Source organism: Centruroides sculpturatus, unplaced genomic scaffold (genome assembly GCF_000671375.1).
Source record: "Centruroides sculpturatus isolate CEXI.00-Female unplaced genomic scaffold, Cexi_2.0 scaffold545, whole genome shotgun sequence".
In the NCBI taxonomy this organism is placed as follows: domain Eukaryota; kingdom Metazoa; phylum Arthropoda; class Arachnida; order Scorpiones; family Buthidae; genus Centruroides; species Centruroides sculpturatus.
In genome coordinates this window covers 337,294-357,741 of record NW_019384721.1, presented here as the reverse complement: position 1 = coordinate 357,741, position 20,448 = coordinate 337,294, and the positions used below count along the sequence as shown (strand labels likewise).

Here is a 20,448-nt window from a genome sequence, read left to right as displayed (position 1 = left end):
CTTAATAATGCTTTGCAGTTATTTTGTAATGTACTATAACCAGGCTATGTATGACCCAATGTTATAACAGTTGACGCAGGCACACATTGTTAGGAATTTAAAATTTTAAATGGAAATTCGAAAATAGAAACATTCGAAACTAGAATGAATAGAACACTAATCACACCAGAAAAAGGTTTTTTCTAGGACTCCACCTGAAGAAGGGCCTAGGGTGGACTGAAAATGTTTGTGGTATGTTACAAAATAACTGCAAAGCATTATTAAGGTTAGTGAGGTATATTTATAATCAACGCTTTGTTTATTAGATTGATTTTAAGTAGCATTCTACTGATAATTTTGATCCGTCACAGCAAATACAGAATTGCAGTGCTTAAGTATAAAAAAATAAGACATATCAGTTGAGTAGTACAAGAAATCCTCATTACTTACAAATTCAAGGGATTAATTAATTGTTACTTCAAATTATTAAGTTTCAAATAATCTGAGAATTACATATTTCTGTACAATATGCCAAATGCCTTGTAACTAATGAAATTTATTAAGCAAACAGAATATGGCTACATATTAAGAATGCTATTTTCATTAACTAATAATAATAATATAAAATAAACTGCAGGTAAACTGCACATGTCTGGTGAGAACCTGACAGGCTGTTAGATAGGTTTTATAAAAAGTAAAGCAGAATTCCTCGAAATGTAGCCCAAATTATTTTTGAAGTGGCCCAAAAAGTAGCNTCAAAGAACAACTTCAAGTTTTTCCTTTACTCAACTCTTAAATTCTCTCACTTTTTTAGGTTTCTCCTGACATATTTTTCAGTAAATTTTGTTTTTCTGTTTCAATTAAATTCATTACATCAGCATCATGCCTGCAAGTGGGACTGGTAGCTGATGCAGAAAGAAGGGACCTTGGAGCATCCTGGAAACCGGGGCGGATTGTCGGTGGGCTCCCTACCAGTTCCAGATGTTCAGTTCCAATCCTCCCATGTTTCTTCTGATATTATTTTGTTTGAGGATTTTGACGAACATATTTACAATTATCAATATATTTTTTTTTTAAATATGTCTTAATGAAAATTAATTATACTTTCTTTCTTAATATATCAATATATTTTTGCATGAACAGAGTGATAATACTAATAATGGGTTTTCTATAGCAGTGTCTTTTGATCTTTCAATATTTAAAAATCTGTAAAAATACAGTTATTGCAAAAGTAAAATTATAAAATAGAATCATTCAATGCAAAAGTGGCACTATTAGTTGGGAGATGCCTGTATATTGTGGAGCTAGGGCACCATTTTTCTAAATGCACCACTAGCAAAGTGACTGAGGAGATGATATAGTTCCTAACTGACTAACTCACAAGGTAAGGCCAAGTGTTCTTATAAGAATTGGGAATATATCTTATCTCTTCACCTGACTGGCCATCATCAGGTTGTTTTTCAAAGCTTTGCAATTATTGTATATGGTTTATCTGTAGGGAGTGAGCAAAGTTCTCCCTAAGTATTTTGTTCGCTTGAGGGAAGAAAGGTAAGGGCTACATATATATAATTGTATAATACATATTTTAACAGCATATATTTGTTTTGAATAAAACAGCAAATTTTTTAGCATTTTCAGTTGTAATATTAACATAAAATTTAACTGTTTGTCAACAATTTTTTTGAAATTGTATTTTGTATATTAAGAGAGGACGTAGTCCATTTTCATTTAGTGTTTGGGGTCTGTGTTTCTCTACATATCTTTCTTGCTATGCCTCTAGATATTATTTAAAAGATGACTGAAAATTCATACAATATTACTAATTTTTAACATAGGTGGTTATTATGAATCTACATAATAAATGTTCATTTTGAATTTTATATTTTTTAGTATATTTTATTAGCTTATTTTCTTATATTTTTAAAAAGTTAATATCAATTAATTTATAATTAAATTAATATAAAATATTAATTTTTGATTTATCATTACTTTTGGTTCTGGAACACCAGCAATTTTACATATCAGCTCAGTGTCACTTCCTTCGTCGACAGTTTTATCTTGAGGAGGTTGGAAGAAAACAGGTGGAATGCCTTCTAATATATCTGCTAAAGAGGATTCACGAGATAAACTTCTTCTTGACAAGGGTGTAAAATCACTACCATGATCTGACAGAGGTGCTGTGAAAAATTATTAATTGTAAGTATCTGAAAATGTTTCTTGTTTTCATTTTAAAAAATATAATATAATTATTTTTACCTTCAACAATAAATTCTGCTGAGCATGATGCAAAACCAGCTGCATTCTTTGCTACAACAGTAAATGTTCCTGCATCTTCTGGAAACACCTCTTTAATAATTAATGTTGTAACATTGTCATCATCATAAAATATCTGAAATATACATAAATATGAAAAATTATAATTGAAAAACTTTATATTAATCATAAAACATGACATAATTAAAACAGAGTCCTATAGTTTAAGATGTTGTTTGTTCCAATGTTATAACAGTTGACGCAGGCACACATTGTTAGGAATTTAAAATTTTAAATGGAAATTCGAAAATAGAAACATTCGAAACTAGAATGAATAGAACACTAATCACACCAGAAAAAGGTTTTTTCTAGGACTCCACCTGAAGAAGGGCCTAGGGTGGACTGAAAATGTTTGTGGTATGTTACAAAATAACTGCAAAGCATTATTAAGGTTAGTGAGGTATATTTATAATCAACGCTTTGTTTATTAGATTGATTTTAAGTAGCATTCTACTGATAATTTTGATCCGTCACAGCAAATACAGAATTGCAGTGCTTAAGTATAAAAAAATAAGACATATCAGTTGAGTAGTACAAGAAATCCTCATTACTTACAAATTCAAGGGATTAATTAATTGTTACTTCAAATTATTAAGTTTCAAATAATCTGAGAATTACATATTTCTGTACAATATGCCAAATGCCTTGTAACTAATGAAATTTATTAAGCAAACAGAATATGGCTACATATTAAGAATGCTATTTTCATTAACTAATAATAATAATATAAAATAAACTGCAGGTAAACTGCACATGTCTGGTGAGAACCTGACAGGCTGTTAGATAGGTTTTATAAAAAGTAAAGCAGAATTCCTCGAAATGTAGCCCAAATTATTTTTGAAGTGGCCCAAAAAGTAGTAAGTTTCCCAAATGTTGTAGTCTAGAACCCTATAGATAACTCAATCTGCTACTTGTAGTCCAACTTGCAGTCCTGAAACCTGGCCATATTTTATGAGGTAAGAGGAGAAAAAGANAAATTTTTACTAATAAATTTATTTTATTTATTTAAAATTCATGCAAATAAAAATTTTTGTACGTACTTATTAATACTTAATAATATCCCTATTTTTATATGCATTAATGCTGAATTATTGTAGCTACACTATAATATTTTCTATTGACTATTATATAGGATAACTCCAGCAAGCTAGCGATGCTAACAATTGAAAAATCATTATCCACTTGGAAGCAAATTCCATATATGTATGCATCATTTAATAACAATAGAAGCTCCATAAGATTATCATGGAATTGAATTTTATAATGTCTGTACCTTTTGTATGTTAAGATACATAAATACTTATTTTTATGTTACATGTAACCTATGTGAATAGCAGATTATACTGTATACATTTGCCTAAGTACATGTACACCATGATGTTTGTTTAATGATGAAGTCACTTAATTCTCAGAATGTATCCCAGTCATTAAACAGTACCATATCTGTATTAAATTTCTCTATTATTTTGCTAATTAGAACAGACTATTATTTATCCAGAATATGTGTAAAAATGATAATAGATGAGATACAGAAAAATTGCATAAATCAACATTTTGTATTCCATATTACTTTTTCTAATTCTGAATATAAAAATCTTTACCTGAAATTCTGAAGAAGGCTTGATAATAGCTGTCTGTCTGAACCATGTCACTGTAGGTCTTGGGGTGCCACTCACTTGACATTCTAACGTAGCTGTTTGACCATCTGTAGCCCTTGTTGGTTGAAGTTTGCGTACAAACTTTGGTGGTGTCATTTTTTCACCTGGTCTTGGTTCTATATAAAATTAAATATATATTATTTTACCAAGGTATAATTTTGATTATTAAATGTGTTGCTGATAATGTATTTTTAATTTTTATATCCTTTATCAACTGTATTAAAGTTTAAATTTAATGATGAAATGAAACAATGTTCAGAATGGTTCAGATTTCAGTTTATTTGAACAGTATCAAAGAACAAGTTCAAGTTTTTCCTTTACTCAACTCTTAAATTCTCTCACTTTTTTAGGTTTCTCCTGACATATTTTCCAGTAAATTTTGTTTTTCTGTTTCAATTAAATTCATTACATCAGCATCATGCCTGCAAGTGGGACTGGTAGCTGATGCAGAAAGAAGGGACCTTGGAGCATCCTGGAAACCGGGGCGGATTGTCGGTGGGCTCCCTACCAGTTCCAGATGTTCAGTTCCAATCCTCCCATGTTTCTTCTGATATTATTTTGTTTGAGGATTTTGACGAACATATTTACAATTATCAATATATATTTTTTTTAAAATATGTCTTAATGAAAATTAATTATACTTTCTTTCTTAATATATCAATATTTTAGGTCATATTTCTTTAGACCTTTTTAAGAATGATATGAAGTTTTCAATGCTTTTTTAAAATAATTTTCATAGTAATTGTTCATCTATGAAATTAATATAATTTATAAGTAAACAATATTATAAACTTTAATTTTTTGACAAAAAAACAAAAAAAACCAAAAACTCGAGAAAATATGAAAAATATTCAATGATAATCAAACGTTTTCAATGACTTTAGCTATTATCAGCAGGTTAAATATGTTTGTAAAGGAATGCAGGCAAATTAAATGTCATGATTTAAAGGAGTCAGCATCTGATTGGTTATTGATATTATGCGTAGTATGATGTTACATCATTTAAGGTTGATGTTACATGTAGTATTTTTTGCTGGACTTTAAAGATCTCCATGCTGCAGGAGAGTGTTACTATCTCTGAAATTTATTACCTTATTTTTCTTACAAGCCCTATATATCTTCAGCTTTTCCAAGTGTATGATGTAGTTGCATGTTGTAATCTGGCTGTGTCTAATTTTTTGATTTTTGTCAATAAAAATATACTGCTATTTGTAATATAAAATCATGTTATTTCAGAATCATGTAAAATAAGAATGTCTAAATCACTCTGATTTTCACTATCACAAATTCTGTGGCATGACTTGCCATTGTGACATCATTTTGAGACAGACTTGTTCATGAGTGAGCCAAACTTCACTTTTACTGCAATGACAAGTAGCAATAATAAAATTTAACCAATAGGAAGAAGATTTATATCATCATATAGGATTTTTCAGCAGTGTTGTGGCAAACCTAAGTTATAGTATTATTCTGGGTGCCAACACGATTCTACCAATTTTTGTTATATATATTATCTAAATTGGTTTGGTTATAATGGATTTCAAAAATATATAATTTTAAAGTGAAATTGTTAATGGTATGTTCTTACATGTGAGGTGCATGCACAACATATAGATGGCAACACAGAGTGTAAACACATGCACTGTAATATAAATGTACAAGGAAGACCTCGTTTTAATGTATCACGACTTACACTGAACTATGGTTTCAGTAATTAATAATTAAAATATAACTTTTTCTACATTTCTATTCAATCAGAGTGCTACTGAAAATTGTCCTGTGTGCCATAGGTTGTCGATCCTTGCTATAGGCGAATGATGAAATTCAAACTTAAGGAAATCCGTAATGATGATTTTTTTTAAATACCGTATTTTCTGGCATATAAGACAACTTTTTAACCCAGGAAAATCTTCTCAAAAGTTGGGGTCGTCTTATACGCCGAAAAGTATAGCAATGTATTTGCTGTATTTGATTCAAAATGACAAAGCTAATGAAGTGATGATGTTGAAAATTGTTTAAGAAACATTAGTAAATGAAAATACATGAAAAATTTGATTATGTTCCATCCTTTATTAAATATGTTAATTTTAAAGTTGTAATTTGGTATGTTGAATTATCCATACTGAATAGATTAGTTGTAATAGTCTATAATAGTTCTAATAGTTAGAAATATTGCAAACATCAAAATAATTGAACTTACTGTGGAATACAGGAAGTCTTTCTATCTTCTCATCAAGTTTTTCTCTAAGATAATGAGTATAACTAATAATATCTTTCAACACATTGGATGGAACTAGACCAGTCTCTTGTGTGAGAGTTTTCTTGACAAACCACCAATCTGTTTCGGTGCATTCAATAACAAACACTCTTTCACCTTCAACAACTGACATTCTATCTTCTCTGTCTGATATGTATGTCTTAATAGCAACATATTCAATTTCTTCCTGTAAATTTTTAGAATATAAAATAAATCAATTCAATATATAATGCATAAAAATTAATTCTATTGATTTTAATTAAAAATTTCATTTGATAAGATGATAAAACAATATAATGTTATTTACAATGTTTTATCATTGGATGCATTGCCTAGTAAAGTGGCTTTAATATAGCTGGATACGAAAACCAATGACATAGTTTATTTCAAATAAAATTGGCTATGTCATTGGAATGCTTATCTAGCTGTAATAAAAACTACTTTAGTAGGTAACATGTCCATTATGTCATTAATTAATTAAGTTAATGTTTTTATATGAAAAATATATTTGAGATGTATTAGAGATAAAACAAGAAAAAATATAAGAATGAAATTTATTTCTAACATTTATTAAAAGAAGTGTAATTGGTCTACTTCTCTTCATTAGGAAATTAAAAAGTCATATATTTTATCCAGAATATTTTACATTATCTCTCCAATATATATAGGTGATTCAGAATGTATCAACATGACTTACAAAGCTGATTCTATGGTATATTTGGAAGAAAAAATCTCACATGAACATGAATCCTATTATCAGTATTTAAAGAGCTAGTGCTTTGTGCAGCAGGAATCTCGAATATGGGATTTTCCACTGCACAATTCAAAATATTTACCTAAATAACACAATGCATGGTAAAACTGGTATGTTAAAAAGAACTGGTTCAAAACAGAAACCTGCCAAACTGGAAAAACATTCAGTACCATGCAATTCCAGTTTACACAAGTTTTACTGTATATTTTATTTGGCCACAAAAAAAAACAGTTATAGAACTGTTTTTTTTTGTGGATAGTTGTTAGTATTTACCATTTGTATTGAATATATACAATAGATATTTTTTTATTTAGTAGCAACGTCAATATTATCATTTAAACTATAATCCACAATCACAGTGCATTTATTGTATAATAAATTATATCACATGCAGGTGCACAGTGCACACTGTGCATGTTAAACAATTAAGATTGAACAGTGATTGAAATTAATAAATAATTATACAGATATAAGATTTATGTTATTGTTCTTTTTTCCATTTTTATCTTTTAGAATATTAATGCTAGGATTTATTAGCTTGGCTAAAATAAAACTGATATTTGTGCAATATAAAAAAGCCTTAGAATAAGGTCTGATGTATAGTACATGCATATTTAAAACAAAAACTGCCAACGAATGACTTGCTTTTCAAAATATTGTAATTAATAATTAGATACCACATGTCTATTCTGAATGATGAAGCACCATGTTGTTTTTACATTTAAACTCAAATACTATTGAATATAAGACCCATGTTTATATGGATGTTTTTTCTTCCAAATATACCGTAGAATCAGTTCCCTAAAGACAGCTTCTGACATTTTATATTAATTGCCAAGTAATAGCCTTTCATGAAAGCATTTGACTAAGTGTTTGTCACATGGTGAGTACATGTGTTTATTGTGAGAATTGCAAATGTTTGTCCTAGATTCAATCCCTTTGATTTGGCACAATATACCAACAAGGAGTGGGAAGTAGCAAATGCTGAATACTTGTTGAGCAAAATCACAAGTAAATCATTCCACACTATGTTTGATTGGCAAATGTGTGAAGCTACCTTAAGTCCTGTTGATACATTTTGAATCACCTTGTACTTATATCTTGCCACATACCAATGAATAAATTTATCATACACAGGTCATTTATATATATATATATATAAGTATTGCTTGTTTTTAAATTAAATTATAAATTAAAACATTATCATTATGTGCTTTTGATGAACCTTATATATAAAATTTAATTTAATATTTCTTCCACTTTCTCTGGTTTCTTTTCTGGTTTCTTGAGAATAATTTTAGCCTCTTCAGCTACTTCTTCAACTACTGGTTTTGGTTTTTCAGCAGGAAGAACAATCTTTGCAATTTATTATACAAACCTTTTTCTTCTACTTTCAATATAACCTTTGCTTCTTCTGAAAATAAACAAATATATCATCTTAATAAAATTAGGCAATGTAATATATTACCTAAATGAATCACACACACTAAATCTTGAATAAAGACCTAACAAAGGATAAACTGATACTGAATCACTTATGATGCTAAATATACTTTGAGATGCAATTTCAAAAATTTCATAAGCTAAAATTATTGAAGAGTGTCCACTTAAGAGACATCAATTGTAATGAAGTTTTATATCAGATGATAAAAGTTGTCCATTATGCAGGAGTGTCTGCTTTAGAGAGGTATTTATTAATAGAGGTCACACTGTATTTTCCAGCTACATTTCAATGATAAAAACAGCTTAAAGAAACTGATATAATTTTTAAAATTTAAACATTTCTATTCAAATTATACATACTCCTCACTTAATGATTTTGCTATAACAGTTTTTGAAAAGTCATACCACCTTTTGGATGACAGCTCTGTTTTTTTAGGATAATGACATTTTTACCAAAGAAATGTTTTAATAAATATTCAAGAAATGATATTTCAAAATAATAATTTCAAAAAAGAAAGTATTCACTAATTTATTCTAAAACTGGAAATGTACTGTTCAAAATGTTAGAAATTATGCGTGCAAACAACAGATTTGTCTGCAGCATAATTTCTACATTTTGAAGTCTGGTATTTATTCTTTATTTTGTCATAAAGAAAATTAAAAGTCATTTGGATGTTATAACAATAAACTCAAAACAAGGTGAAAAGAAATAGGGAAGAAAATGATGCAAAAAGAAGAAAAGGGAGAAAAAAACAAAAGATATTAAACTCTCTTTAGGATTAGAAAACTCTATGGTATATACCGTTTGCAAATGATGAGATTATAAGTTGTGAAACAGTTATAAGCTCTATGAAAATTGCATCTTGAAGTGTATCTTACACAATGAATCACAAACTATGATGATTCAGCAGAAGACAATATTAATTAATATTTGAATTAAAGAAATGTTATAAAAATTTCCAAATAAAATATATATGATAATACTAACATATTTTAACTTAATCATATTAGCATCTGCTCTGTTTGATTTTAATTATTTTAATTCATTTACTAAACTAATAAATAGGAAAATGTAAATTGTACCTGACATTTCCTCTTCTTTTGGTTTTGGTTTCTCAGCAGGCAGAACAATCTTTGCACTTTCTTCAACTTCTTCAACCTTCTTTTCTTTTGGTTTTTCTTTCTTTTTGATAGGAATAATGAATTTTTCTTCTACATCCTCGGGTTTTTCTGGTTTTTCCTCCTCTTTCTTTAATTTTATAGCAAATGTTTCTTCCACCGGTTCTTCCTCTTTACGTTCTGGTTTCTTTCTAGGAACTTTGATAGCAAACTCAGCGGTTTCTTCTTCTATAACCTTTTCTTCTTCTTTCTTTTCCAGTTTAATTTTGAATTCTTCAGTTATCTGTTCCTCAGTTACAGATTTCTTCTTTCTCTTTTTAAGCGTAACCTTTTCTTCAATTTCTTCCACTTTCTCTGGTTTCTTTTCTGGTTTTCTGAGAATAATTTTAGCTTCTTCAGCTACTTCTTCAACTACTGGTTTTGGTTTTTCAGCAGGAAGAACAATCTTTGCACTTTCTTCAATTTCTTCTTTTGGTTTTTCTTTCTTTTTAATAGGGATAATGAATTTTTCTTCTACATCTTCAGGTTTCTCTGGCTTTTCTTCTTCTTTCTTTAATTTAATGGCAAATGTTTCTTCCACAGGTGCTTCCTCTTTAGGTTCTGGTTTCTTTTTAGGAACCTTAATAGCAAATTCAGCAGTTTCTTCCTCTACAACCTTTTCTTCTTCTTTCTCTTGAAGTTTAATTTTGAATTCTTCTGAAATTTGTTCCTCAGTTACAGATTTCTTCTTTCTCTTTTTAAGCGTAACCTTTTCTTCGATTTCTTCCACTTTCTCTGGTTTCTTTTCTGGTTTCTTGAGAATAATTTTAGCCTCTTCAGCTACTTCTTCAACTACTGGTTTTGGTTTTTCAGCAGGAAGAACAATCTTTGCAGTCTCTTCAACTTCTTCAACCTTTTCTTCTTTTGGTTTTTCTTTCTTTTTGATGGGAATAATGAATTTTTCTTCTACATCTTCAGGTTTCTCAGGCTTTTCTTCCTCTTTCTTAATAGCAAATACTTCTTCAACGGGTACTTCTTCTGGTTTTTTAGGAATCTTGATTGCAAATTCAGCAGTTTCTTCTTCTATGACTTTTTCCTCCTCTTTCTTTTCTAATGTGATTTTGAATTCTTCAGCTATCTGTTCTTCAGTTACAGATTTCTTCTTTCTCTTTTTAAGCGTAACCTTTTCTTCGATTTCTTCCACTTTTTCTGGTTTCTTTTCTGGTTTCTTGAGAATAATTTTAGCCTCTTCAGCTACTTCTTCAACTACTGGTTTTGGTTTTTCAGCAGGAAGAACAATCTTTGCAGTCTCTTCAACTTCTTCAACCTTTTCTTCTTTTGGTTTTTCTTTCTTTTTGATGGGAATAATGAATTTTTCTTCTACATCTTCAGGTTTCTCAGGCTTTTCTTCCTCTTTCTTAATAGCAAATACTTCTTCAACGGGTACTTCTTCTGGTTTTTTAGGAATCTTGATTGCAAATTCAGCAGTTTCTTCTTCTATGACTTTTTCCTCCTCTTTCTTTTCTAATGTGATTTTGAATTCTTCAGCTATCTGTTCTTCAGTTACAGATTTCTTCTTTCTCTTTTTAAGCGTAACCTTTTCTTCGATTTCTTCCACTTTCTCTGGTTTCTTTTCTGGTTTCTTGAGAATAATTTTAGCCTCTTCAGCTACTTCTTCAACTACTGGTTTTGGTTTTTCAGCAGGAAGAACAATCTTTGCAGTCTCTTCAACTTCTTCAACCTTTTCTTCTTTTGGTTTTTCTTTCTTTTTGATGGGAATAATGAATTTTTCTTCTACATCTTCAGGTTTCTCAGGCTTTTCTTCCTCTTTCTTAATAGCAAATACTTCTTCAACGGGTACTTCTTCTGGTTTTTTAGGAATCTTGATTGCAAATTCAGCAGTTTCTTCTTCTATGACTTTTTCCTCCTCTTTCTTTTCTAATGTGATTTTGAATTCTTCAGCTATCTGTTCTTCAGTTACAGATTTCTTCTTTCTCTTTTTAAGCGTAACCTTTTCTTCGATTTCTTCCACTTTTTCTGGTTTCTTTTCTGGTTTCTTGAGTATAATTTTAGCCTCTTCAGCTACTTCTTCAACTATTGGTTTTGGTTCCTCAGCTGGAAGAACAATCTTTGCAGTTTCCTCCACTTCTTCCACCTTTTCCTCTTTTGGTTTTTCTTTCTTTTTGATGGGGATAATAAATTTTTCTTCTATTTCTTCTGGTTTCTCTGGCTTTTCTTCTTCTTTCTTTAATTTTATGGCAAATGTTTCTTCTATTGGCACTTCTTCAACTGGTTTTCCCTTTGGAATCTTTACAGCAAATTCTACTGCCTCTTCTGTAATTACTTTCTCTTCTTCCTTCTCTTCTAATGTAACTTTAAATTCTTCTGTAATTTCCTCTTCTATTACTGGCTTTTTCTTTTTCTTTTTGAGTACAACTTTTTCTTCCACTTCAGTTACTTCAGGTTTCTTTTCTGGTTTCTTGATAATAGTGACTTCTTCAACAATTTCTTCTGGCTTTTCTTCCTTCTTTACAGTTACAGTGACCTCTTCTACCTCTTGCCGTTCTGTATCATAATAATTAAAATTACTAATAATTCTTTACTTCAGTGTTATTATGATCATTTTCATCTCTTAGTTGATCTTGTGAATACTATTTGTTAATTTTAGTTTCATGCTTTACATGCAATTAATCATTATAAGACTAAAATAAATAACCTTACCTTTTTTTTTTATTTATGAAATAGTTTGACTTAGAAATGATAAATTAGAAGCAATAAAAATAAATATAAGTGTTATGATAAGAATTATTATATATTAAAAATATAAATTTCATATAAATATAATATGAATGTGTGTTATTATTTTATAACATATACATATATATTTAAATATATTGATATGAATTAAGTAATTGCAAGGCTTCCAAATGTTAATTGCTTAATTATGCCAGAAATATTTCAGCCAGAGCTTCAACATACGTTGAGAGAGGTTACTGCTGTTATAGTCTGGAAAAAAAATAAATAGCGTTAATTTATAAATAATACTATTTTGTGAGTAATCGTTGCCTACGTTTTTTCTATCATTTTTATTTTCGTATGTGATATACATCAATGGTTTTCAAGGTTATCGATCTGCAGATCACTTAAACCAAGTTACATATGAACCATAAACCACGTATACTCATGTCCACTTTTTATTATATAAATATCACTTTAGATAATGATAGTGTCCCAAAGAATCTTGTCTATCCAGTAATTTAACATAAGAGAGATATGTGATGCTTTAAAATAGATAAACAGCATAGAACTGAATTTTGGAAAAGTTAATAGACCAAGTTAATTCTGTTGACCACTTTGCATGTGCTAATGGACTCTCAGTAGTCCTTGAGAACCATACTTTGAGAACCACTGATATATATACATTGTTTATGCATTACATCTTTAATGATCAGTTAACTGAAGCATATTATTAAGTCATGTTAAATTTATTATTATTTAATATCTTTATAAAATAAATAATTTTTGTAATTCAGGAAATATTAATAAAATCATTACAAAAATTTGTATTTTCCCCCTCTTTAAATTTTATTTTATTTTTGGTTTTTTTTTGAATTGTTAATATATTTTAGTTTCTTTGTTACCTGAAACTTTGTTGACATTACATATTGTTATTGAGCTATAAAAATTATTTCACTATTTGTTGAAAGATGTAAAAATATAATTGCAAAAAATTAATTCAAACTGCTGATGAATGAAATTATTTTTGGACAGTTTCAAATGACTTGATATGATATCATTTGTAATCATTTCATTAGTTAATATCAAGTTTATGCCTTATCATTTAGTTATTTGAAACTGTCTAAAAATTACTTTGGATATCATTTAAAAATAATGAAATGACATTTTTACGAAGGTACCGTATTTTTGTATTTAATTATTAAATAATTAAAAATTATTTACACATTTCTGATTATAATGGTAAGTAATTTATATTATAAGAGTTATTTGCTAAAATTTAATCTTCAGCTAAACTATTTATACATTGAAAATTATTTATAAACTTTCAAGCATACGTTTTTCTGTTAATTAACAAATATTTAATACAATAGTTCTAAACGTATTTTTCTTAAATGAAATTTGTTTTATTATATTTGCTTTAAACAATTATCATTTACAAATGAAAGAAATAGAATTTTAACTGAAATAAAGATAATGAAATTATATTTAATATGTAAATTGTTAATATGTATAATATTGATATTTTGTATCAATATTTAAACTGGAAAAATTTTATAAATGGAATGTTTAAAATAATTTTTTAAAATAAGCTTAATTAGAGGAATCTTTTTATAAATTAAATGAACTGTAAAACAAGTTACTTTCCATATTTGCTGGCACTTTTCTTCTGACAACTAATACTGGTTGAAAATGGGGTATGTCTTGTGTACTGACAAATATCTATATAATTTTTTTTCTGAAAAATGACTTCGGAAAATTAGACAAATTTTATATGCCATGAAATATAGTAATTACTATATTTCCAATACTGTTTGAAACATCTTTAGTTGAACATGGAAGCTTTTTTGAATCTGTTCAACAGAAGCTGTTCATCAGGTATGTTTAATGATATTTGATTTAAATTGGTGTCTGAAAATGGAACCAAATACAGTAATTAAGTATTTAATTATTTAATTTTTTTATAGTCCTCTTTAAGCTTATTTATTTAACACAAAACTAACTCAACTATTAAATTATGATAAAAATAAATATGTTCATTGATTCCAAAACGATTCTCTGTGATTCATTGATCCTCAGATTAGGCCCCATACATTAATTACATATACACTTCTTGAGTCACTTTTGAGTGCCTTCCTTTCTGTTGTGTACAATGTATTTTTGGCAAAAGCCCCTTTAATTACATCTAAAATAAATATAAAAAATAAAACCTCCTCGACATTTAAGAAATGCCTATAAAAAGTTTTACGAAAATTTTCTAACTGATTCACATGACTAGTAAGTAGGCTTATAAGAATAAATTCTTATACCACTAATTCCACTAAAAACAATCTGTACAGACAATGTCAGTGGCCAGACTAGATAAAATCACTGAACTCTGGTAGTTGGTCTTGGGTTTGCACCTCATCAATGGACTGGTCACATGGAGTTTTCTGGATTTTCTTCTTGTTAGTAATACCTAAATAGGACCAGTTTCCCTTAAAAGATTTCCCAGGAGGCATTTCCCTCAGCAGATCTCCCATGTGTCACATTGCCGTAACCAAATAAACCAAGCAGACACTTGTCTTGACCCTCTCTTCTATTGTATACAATGATGTAATTTAAGGGAATTGTGAAAAGTATATCAATAGTGGTGAGGTTGAGAAATTCTGATTTAAATAATGAGAAATCAAATATAAATCTGTAGATATTTTTTGTTTTTTAAAAAATTAACAAATTAACAATATCACATACAGTAAGCAAATACAGTATCATGTTATACAGTTTCAACAAATTTTAATTCAATTCAAAAAATTTATAAATTTGTATTAAATTGTTATCAAATATTTTTTGAGATGATGTATAAAGATATATGATGGCAAATGGAAAGTTTATAAATAATTCAAATTATTTAAATAACTGAACTGGTTTCTTGATGTGAGCAATTTGAATCTTCAATTGCTATTTTTCCATCTTTCATGATTTAGTTTCATAATGGATTTAAGTTTGGTTAATGGATCTATTTTGTCATTTGAATCTAAGCTTTTATAAATCTTTGTAATAGTTTTTAAAAAAGAAATCAATTGATCCATGCCAATCAAAATAAATGTTTAATCAATAACATAGTTTTAAAAGATTTTTATGTTATTGATTAAACATTTATTTTGATTGACATGAAATAATTTATTCTTATTATTGAAAATGTTATATATGGAAGGTACAGTACAGTACATGTGACTTGCTTAACAATTAATATTTTTAGTGATTTATTTCTGAAAATAGTAAAACTTTTGTATGTTTTTAGATTAAATAAGTCTACATATTAATATACAATTTCTAATACAAATTATATTAAAAAATTAATATCTCTCAATGCCAACATTTTTTAAAAGTCAGGCAGTTTAATGTAACAAATACTACACATTAACAATTTATTTACAACTAAAGGAATATATACTGTAATAAAATATAAAATTTGAATTTCATTATAAATAATGAGCTTGATTACATTTGAGAAAAATTAAAAGATCCAATAATTTAAAGAATTGCTTTTTCCAAGATAATTTATTTGATATCAATATTTTTTTTTTAACTCTCTCTGTCCTATGGGCACTAAAAGGTCTTTTATCCACACTCAACATGCTTTTGGTGAGGAACTGGACCCAATTTATTGGAAACAGACCACCTGTGAAAATTTTCCTGCTCATCAGGATTGATTCTTTCCCCAGAGCAGTAGGCTCATAACTGCATTCAGCCATCTTGCTGTCTGATATCAATATATCTTTTTGTTAAAAGTAATTATATTATAATCTATATTATAATATTATATAACAAGTAATCTGCTTTACAGGACCTCAGTTGATTAACAGTTTCTCCAAGTATTTTTGAGCAACCAAGCTTATTTTTAGGAGATACATAAGTGATTTTGTTATCTATCTCCAAACAACAGACTTCATAGCCCAACAATACTTAAGAAGCTGTTATTTGAGTGTTCCAATAAAGCAGACTTTATTTTATTTTAAAGAATTTTGAGGGTTTTTTTTCATTAAAAATATATTGTAATATAATTTTTAATTTATTCAGAATTTGATAAGTCATCCAAAATTACTGAATTTCAGTCATTTTGTTGTATCTCATTATATAAACTGTAATTAGTGAATCATCTATACAAGGATATGATGAATCCATATTGTAATCAAACAGCAATGCACATCCTTCAAGATTTGACTTCTTGAAATAGTATTTGAATTTACTTTTCATTGGTAATTAATGAAGTACTTGACATCACTTTCTTTTATTAAATTTCTGTGTAAATTGATAGCTTGCTAGTATTGCAGTTAGAATATATTTTTTAAATGACAAAACATTTAATTGATTATCACAAATAAATGAGTAAATTTATTTTTTATTCATTTCATTTACTTTTGATCTTAAGTTTTAAAACTTGGTGAAATTTGTGAACTACCAGACTGAGTCTGAATCTGTTATGAAACTTATAAAAATGTCAAAAGGTAGAACTAAAGAAATTATAATGAAAATAAACAGATGCGTCCTGAGTGTAACTCCAACACGTGTTAGGCAATAGATCAGAGTTTGAACTTTGACAGTAACACTTGTATACAATAGATCAAAGTCAAATTGAATTGGGGAAAAGAGGAAGTTTGACAATCAGAAAGCATTGCAGTCAATCATTAACATTCTAAAATTTCAAGAGAAAGGAAATAATGGGCTAAAATACAAGTGCAGATTTCTTAGTTCCATCAACATCTCCTGATCAGAGTCAAAGGATGGTGTCAGGTTGACTGTCTAAGACAGACCTTTCTCGTGACCCAAATAAATCTAATTTCCACCCAGAAACAGGAAGAGACCAATCGATTAGGAGGAAACGATGAGAGGGAGTCAGAACCAATCAGAAAGGTAGTTTTCAGACAAAATTCTATAAAACCCCAGAATCTCAAGGTCAAACAGCAGAATTCTTCTGATTTGTGCTGCACAAAGGACCTGTGCCTTTCAGATCAACTGGTGCAACATCAATATCTCCCAAGTTCATCTCATTCCTCTCCATCCAGTCTCCACTGTGCCTTTTATACACTTGCCAAACTCACCGTATCACTGCCCTGGGTGGGATACATGTCCAGGATGCCGTCATCAACAAGTTTAATGAACTTTATTGTTCCATTAACTTCAATTGTAAAAAGATCTTTGTTCATAAAACATGTAAGTTGAATCACTTTTGAATAAACGGGATTTATGTAAAGGTGCCTTGCATCAGTGTTTCTGCCATTACCACATCCACATACAGTTTTACACCCCTTTTCCATCCTGATGTGAGATTAAAGATCTCCTTCCTCTGTTGGCAAGCTCACAAAATGTTAGTTTATTAATTAATTAATTAAAAAGTATAAAATCTAATTTGACACTGAAGATAAGTTTCAATATCAAATTATTTACTACTAATAAACTTTCAATGATTTTGATTGTTATTAAATTATCTGCTTAAAATGAATTAATTCATTGAAAATGTTGAATACATTTTCATGTAGACATAACAAAAATGACTTTTTGTAATGATGAAATTTTCATGTGTGTTTGTACTAATATACAAAATTCTAAATGATGTAGTTAAAAATACCTTACCTTTAATGTCTGGCTTCTTTTCTAATTTTATTGAAACTTCTTCTGTAATTTCTTCAGGTAGAACTTTTTCCTTCTTTTTGGGCTTTTTCTCAAGTTTAACTTTTACTTCTTCTACTTCTTCCTTCTCCTCTGGTTTAGGCTTCAATGTAATTGAAATTTCTTCATCTTTTGGTTTTTCCTTTGGCTTTTTCTCTAATTTAATTGTTACTTCTTCTTCTTTAGGTTTTTCTTCAGGTTTCTTTTCTAATTTGATGGTAACTTCTTCAGCTTTTTCTGGTTTCTTTTCAATAACAATTTCTTTAACTTTTTCTGTTTTCACTTCTTTGATAGTGATCTCTTCTACTACTTCCTCTACTTTTTCTTCTGGTTTCTTTTCAATTTTCACTGTTACTTCTTCCACTTCTTCTTTGGGTTTCTCCTTTGGTTTCTTTTCTAGAGTAATTGTTACTTCTTCAGCCTCTTCTGGTTTTTCTTCTGGTACTTTTACTTTTTTCTTCTTCTTCAATGTAATTTTTTCCTCTACTTCTTTTGGTTTTTCTTCTAATTTGATGGTAACTTCTTCAGCCTTTTCTGGTTTCTTTTCGATGATGACTTCTTCAACCTTTTCTGGTTTTAGTTTCTTAATTGTAATTTCTTCTGCTACTTCCTCTACTTTTTCTTCTGGTTTCTTTTCAATTTTCACTGTCACTTCTTCCACTTCTTCTTTGGGCTTTTCTTTTGGTTTCTTTTCTAGAGTAATTGTTACTTCTTCAGCCTCTTCTGGTTTTTCTTCTGGTACTTCTTTTACTTTCTTTTTCTTTTTTAAAGTGATTTTTTCCTCTACTTCTTTTGGTTTTTCTTCAGGTTTCTTTTCTAATTTGATGGTAACTTCTTCAGCCTTTTCTGGTTTCTTTTCGATGATGACTTCTTCAACTTTTTCTGGTTTTAGTTTCTTAATTGTAATTTCTTCTACTACTTCCTCTACTTTTTCTTCTGGTTTCTTTTCAATTTTCACTGTCACCTCTTCCACTTCTTCTTTGGGTTTTTCCTTGGGCTTCTTTTCTAGAGTAAATGTTACTTCTTCAGCTTCCTCTGGTTTTTCTTCTGGTACTTCTTTTACTTTTTTCTTCTTCTTCAATGTAATTTTTTCTTCTACTTCTTTTGGTTTTTCTTCGGGTTTCTTTTCTAATTTGATGGTAACTTCTTCAGCTTTTTCTGGTTTCTTTTCAATAACTACTTCTTCAATCTTTTCTGGTTTTAGTTTCTTAATTGTAATTTCTTCTACTACTTCCTCTACTGTTTCTTCTGGTTTCTTTTCAATTTTCACTGTCACTTCTTCCACTTCTTCTTTAGGTTTTTCCTTTGGTTTCTTCTCTAGAGTAACAGTTACTTCTTCAGCTTCCTCTGGTTTTTCTTCTGGTACTTCTTTTACTTTCTTCTTTTTCTTCAAAGTGATTTTTTCCTCTACTTCTTTTGGTTTTTCTTCGGGTTTCTTTTCTAATTTGATGGTAACTTCTTCAGCTTTTTCTGGTTTCTTTTCAATAACTACTTCTTCAACCTTTTCTGGTTTTAGTTTCTTAATTGTAATTTCTTCTACTCTACTTCTTTTGGTTTTTCTTCGGGTTTCTTTTCTAATTTGATGGTAACTTCTTCAGCTTTTTCTGGTTTCTTTTCAATAACTACTTCTTCAACCTTTTCTGGTTTTAGTTTCTTAATTGTAATTTCTTCTACTACTTCCTCTACTTTTTCTTCCGGTTTCTTTTCAATTTTCACTGTCATTTCTTCCACTTCTTCTTTGGGTTTTTCTTTTGGTTTCTTTTCTAGAGTAATTGTTACTTCTTCAGCCTCTTCTGGTTTTTCTTCTGGTACTTCTTTTACTTTCTTTTTCTTTTTCAAAGTGATTTTTTCCTCTACTTCTTTTGGTTTTTCTTCGGGTTTCTTTTCTAATTTGATGGTAACTTCTTCAGCCTTTTCTGGTTTCTTTTCGATGATGACTTCTTCAACTTTCTTCTTTTTCTTCAATGTAATTTTTTCCTCTACTTCTTTTGGTTTTTCTTCGGGTTTCTTTTCTAATTTGATGGTAACTTCTTCAGCCTTTTCTGGTTTCTTTTCGATGATGACTTCTTCAACCTTTTCTGATTTTAGTTTTTTAATTGTAATTTCTTCTACTACTTCCTCTACTTTTTCTTCTGGTTTCTTTTCAATTTTCACTGTCACTTCTTCTACTTCTTCTTTGGGTTTTTCCTTTGGTTTCTTTTCTAGAGTAACGGTTACTTCTTCAGCCTCTTCTGGTTTTTCTTCTGGTACTTCTTTTACTTTTTTCTTCTTCTTTAGTGTAATTTTTTCTTCTACTTCTTTTGGTTTTTCTTCGGGTTTCTTTTCTAATTTGATGGTAACTTCTTCAGCCTTTTCTGGTTTCTTTTCGATGATGACTTCTTCAACCTTTTCTGATTTTAGTTTTTTAATTGTAATTTCTTCTACTACTTCCTCTACTTTTTCTTCTGGTTTCTTTTCAATTTTCACTGTCACTTCTTCCACTTCTTCTTTGGGTTTTTCCTTTGGTTTCTTTTCTAGAGTAACGGTTACTTCTTCAGCCTCTTCTGGTTTTTCTTCTG

General features: G+C 29.0%; 1 protein-coding gene across 1 annotated transcript in view; it reads right to left on the bottom strand.

Annotated features, from left to right (window-relative positions):
* The window catches only part of LOC111628011 (titin-like), a 235,651-nt gene that overhangs the window by 14,741 nt on the left and 200,462 nt on the right, over nucleotides 1-20,448 (bottom strand). Inside the window, 9 exon segments of the mRNA XM_023371728.1 lie at nucleotides 1,969-2,156; nucleotides 2,236-2,368; nucleotides 3,894-4,066; nucleotides 6,151-6,395; nucleotides 8,208-8,326; nucleotides 8,329-8,375; nucleotides 9,488-12,067; nucleotides 17,855-19,391; nucleotides 19,436-20,445. Coding sequence (XP_023227496.1) covers nucleotides 1,969-2,156; nucleotides 2,236-2,368; nucleotides 3,894-4,066; nucleotides 6,151-6,395; nucleotides 8,208-8,326; nucleotides 8,329-8,375; nucleotides 9,488-12,067; nucleotides 17,855-19,391; nucleotides 19,436-20,445 — 6,032 coding nt within the window.